This window comes from Lolium rigidum, chromosome 4 (genome assembly GCF_022539505.1).
Source record: "Lolium rigidum isolate FL_2022 chromosome 4, APGP_CSIRO_Lrig_0.1, whole genome shotgun sequence".
In the NCBI taxonomy this organism is placed as follows: Eukaryota; Viridiplantae; Streptophyta; class Magnoliopsida; order Poales; family Poaceae; genus Lolium; species Lolium rigidum.
In genome coordinates this window covers 187,927,303-187,930,771 of record NC_061511.1, presented here as the reverse complement: position 1 = coordinate 187,930,771, position 3,469 = coordinate 187,927,303, and the positions used below count along the sequence as shown (strand labels likewise).

Sequence of the window (3,469 nt, the reverse complement as noted above, 5' to 3'; positions counted from 1 at the left end):
GAGGCCGGGGTGATGCTCCCATATCTAAAAAAAAAGAGTTACCGGAGGCGAAGAGTAGATCCAGCGCTAGGGAAAGGAAGAACGTAATGTTCAATGCCCTCTAGGGCTCCCAGCCAGGCCTTATAGAGATGACATGGCTAGGGTTTATAGGATCACACTGACTCAGTTAGGGTTCCGGGTCCGACAGCGCTACAACTAAGGTTTTACCTATGCTTCACGTTGATCCCTTGCCCTTCCTACGGGCTTTAGAGCTGGCCCACCTCATCTTCACGTAAACCTACCAGGGAGATGCACGTGGGCTTATCACGAACCACCTAGTTGTCGTGGCCCAACTTGGCCCCTTGGGTCTACCCGGTTGAGTATTCCCTCGTCAAGCAAGGTGACGGTGCCCACATGCGCCGGATTCGTGAGCCTCGACGATGAATCCAAGCATGGCTTAGCCGGCGGTTTCACTCCGAAATCCAGTGCCACACAACCCACTTGTCCACCACCGCTGATGGGCCTCTCACCCCGAGGAGCCCAACCTAGGCCCTCCACCAGTCTAGAACCCTGAGCGTTTTCGTGAAGACGCTCGGGGCCAACCGAAGCCGCAACATGCGACCAACAGAGTTGCGGAAGCCGCCGCTGCAATCTAGATGAGCCGCACTATCGGAGGAGAGGAGCAGTATTAAGCTGCTTGATGGGAGGGCACCGATACCATAGCGACCTTGAATCATCAGTGAAAGTCGTTGCGCTTTGGGGCTTGCCCCGCCGCCGCATCCCTCCCCAACGCGTGCTTAGCCCGACCACATCCTCCGACAACGCCAGATGGAGAGGGAGGAGGAGAGAGGGGTGGGGTGGCTAGGACTTCCACGAGCCTCCATTGAGAGAGCGGTGCGTGGTTGTCTTCCCAATTTCCATTTTTTATTATTGCGATGGCACAACACACAGAATGGAACAAGAAAAGGCCAACTAAAAATTGTCAACTTAGGTTTCATGATGAGGTTAATGGAAGGTGTATTCTCGTTCGATGCCAATCAGCGTTTAGAACTTCATAATCCACATCATACACGTTTCTTACAAGACACATTGGTTCGGTTAAATCAGACGTGACATGAACATGTTGACCAGAACAGAGTGATTGGTAAATCATTACATCCCCTTCAACTCTTAGTATCAAATCATGAGTTCATGACCAACCACCACCTAGTATCTTTGAACAGACTTGAGGGCCGTACTTTTCTGGCAAGTTTCAGGCAAACTCATAGTATCTTCTAGGCAATTGCCTCACTGTAATTGACAAGTAACTTGCATCTAGATACAAAAAATACAGAGTAAATGAGAAGTTGCCTTGCAGTTTTACAACATAGTGATGGCATGGTTGCCTTGCAGTTTTACAAAGTTTCGTCAGTCATCACAAGCGCAAGAATGTCACCTTACAAAATGCTTCGAGCCATGACTTGTGAACTTGTGATGAGCATCTGAACTGAGAATCATCTCAAACAAATATACTTGTGAAATGCGTATCCTAGAAGGGCTCACTGTTAAGCAACTCTCAAGTCTAAACTACATCATCACATCACGATGCAGGAGTTGGCATTGTCGTCGCTGAAAAGATCGCTGTAGGAATCGTACGCCGGCGAAGCCGCGCCCGTCTGCGGCGCCCAGCTTCCGTGGTAAGGCGACGGCTGCGGGTAGTAGCAGCACGGCGGGTACGTGTACGGGAGCTCCTGCGGCGGTGGGGCTCTCGCGGCTGGCGCGGCGGCGTAGTACGATGCCGCGCTCACGGTCGGCCGCGCCATGCTGTAGCTGAGGACGTGTACCGACGGCTGCTCCAGGGGCGGTGGCAAGTTGCAGGCATCGCTGCTTTGGGCCGACGCTGCCGTCAGCACCACCATGGTATCGACTGGTTTCTCAACCTCCTCCGGCTGCTGCTTCCGGTTCCTCTTTGCATCGCTGCATTGCTCCGCCGTGGCCTCCTTGGTGGCATGCTCGACAGCGCCGTCGGCATCAGCACTGGTGCTCTCCGTGCCGTCTTGAACCAGCGTCGCGGTCAAGCCGGCGGTTGCTTCAGAGGAGGCCTTGGGGTTGCTCTGCTCTGCAGAGTTTGCCTCCGCGTCCCCGGACGCCGGCTTCTCGGCGGTGCCACTGCCACCGGGCTTGTCCGGTTCAGTGGCTTGCTTCTTGGTTTCTTCGGGGGTCTGGGACCTCTGGGTACTGTCGGCCGGTTGCTGCTGCTGCGGCTCGGGCCACTCCTCGGCGTTCTTGCCGGACCTGCGCAGCCTCTTGACCAGGGCGTCGCCGCTGACACTCCCCGTGACGGCGACCGTCACCTTGTTGCTCCGGGCGTCGATGTCGCATCTGTACACGCCTGTAGACAGACAGAAAATGGGATTCTGGGTAAATAAATCTCCACTTCCAGAAGAGCAAGCAAAACAAATCGACAAATAAAGATGTTGGGGGCAGACAGAGTTGAGCACACTCACCATCGACGCTCTGCAGCACTCTCTTCACCTTCTTCTTGCATCCCTCGCAGTGGATGGGGACCCGGAGCACCAGGATCTGCAGATCAAGGAGACCTCGAGAGTAAGAGCGAGTAACACGGAGAGCAGAATAGACAGTACTGGCTTTGGAGGAGCTACCTTGCATTGCAGAGGCTCTGTTGCCATGAGGACGGTCTGACGGTGAGATTGAGAGAGACGAAGGAAGGCGACACCGGATTGTTGGAGGAAGGTTTTGGTTGCTGTGGTTGGGTTGGGAGAGATATATAGCGCGGCTGGCACTGTACTGCTGTTTCTGCTGCACAGTGCAAAGCTAATTTGAGAGCTGTTGCAGTACTTGAAAGCCATCTAAATGTGAAAACGGATGCTTAAGAAAATTTTAATCGAAGAAACACAAAAACAGACTTAAGTCCATAAGTTATTAGAGTGTTCAAATCTGGATTATGTAATTTTAATTTGAAGCACTCTAAACACATTAATCTAACCAACACAACACAAAAGCTGACTTGAGTTTCTAGTCACTGGAACTGTATACCACTTTGGTAAAAAAGAACTGTACACCATTGCCCACTCAACGGAAAGCAAACGCATGTCTCTTCACTGAATCAGTATTTATTAAATAAATTCTGTGTACTAAACAGATCATATGAGCGCATCTGGTGTAGTGGTATCATAGTACCCTCCCATGGTACTGACCAGGGTTCGATTCCCTGGATGCGCAAACCTACGATTTTTTTGCGAATTTTTTTTAAATAATACGAATATTTTATTTAAGTGCAGGAATAGCGCGCGTTTTCAAATATTTTCAAAAGTGTGACTCGGTCGGCCTGTAGCAGGCCGATCGGACAGCAGCAAACTGACACCCAGAATGTCAGCCTCGTTGGTCGATAGCTGACCAACTGGACTGCTAGAGACCAACTGGGCTGCTACAAACCAATTGGCTTGCTAATACCCGATTAATTGTATGGATGTATTTCCTTCATTCGCAC

At 51.5% G+C, this 3,469-nt stretch overlaps 1 protein-coding gene and 1 non-coding gene across 2 annotated transcripts; one reads left to right on the top strand and one right to left on the bottom strand.

The window, feature by feature from the left end:
* Window positions 1–1,553: 1,553 nt before the first annotated feature.
* On the bottom strand, window positions 1,554–2,648 carry LOC124707947 (heavy metal-associated isoprenylated plant protein 33-like). The gene is made up of 3 exons (XM_047239630.1): window positions 2,622–2,648; window positions 2,466–2,541; window positions 1,554–2,350 (listed from the first exon to the last, which is right to left on the bottom strand). Exons 1-3 carry the CDS (start codon window positions 2,646–2,648, stop codon window positions 1,554–1,556), a joined length of 900 nt encoding a protein of 299 aa, XP_047095586.1.
* Window positions 2,649–3,130: 482 nt separating this feature from the next.
* Window positions 3,131–3,201, top strand: TRNAG-CCC. Its single transcript has one exon. It is a non-coding gene; the product is annotated as a tRNA-Gly (tRNA).
* Window positions 3,202–3,469: the final 268 nt, after the last annotated feature.

What these genes read in the sequence shown, in the direction of transcription:
- LOC124707947 (XM_047239630.1), bottom strand. Translation starts at nt 2,648, where the DNA reads ATGGCAACAGAGCCTCTGCAATGCAAG. An exon ending in CAGAGCCTCTGCAATGCAAG is followed by an intron (nt 2,542 to 2,621) that starts GTAGCTCCTCCA and finishes CTTGATCTGCAG; the next exon opens with ATCCTGGTGCTCCGGGTCCC. An exon ending in AGTGCTGCAGAGCGTCGATG is followed by an intron (nt 2,351 to 2,465) that starts GTGAGTGTGCTC and finishes GTCTGTCTACAG; the next exon opens with GCGTGTACAGATGCGACATC.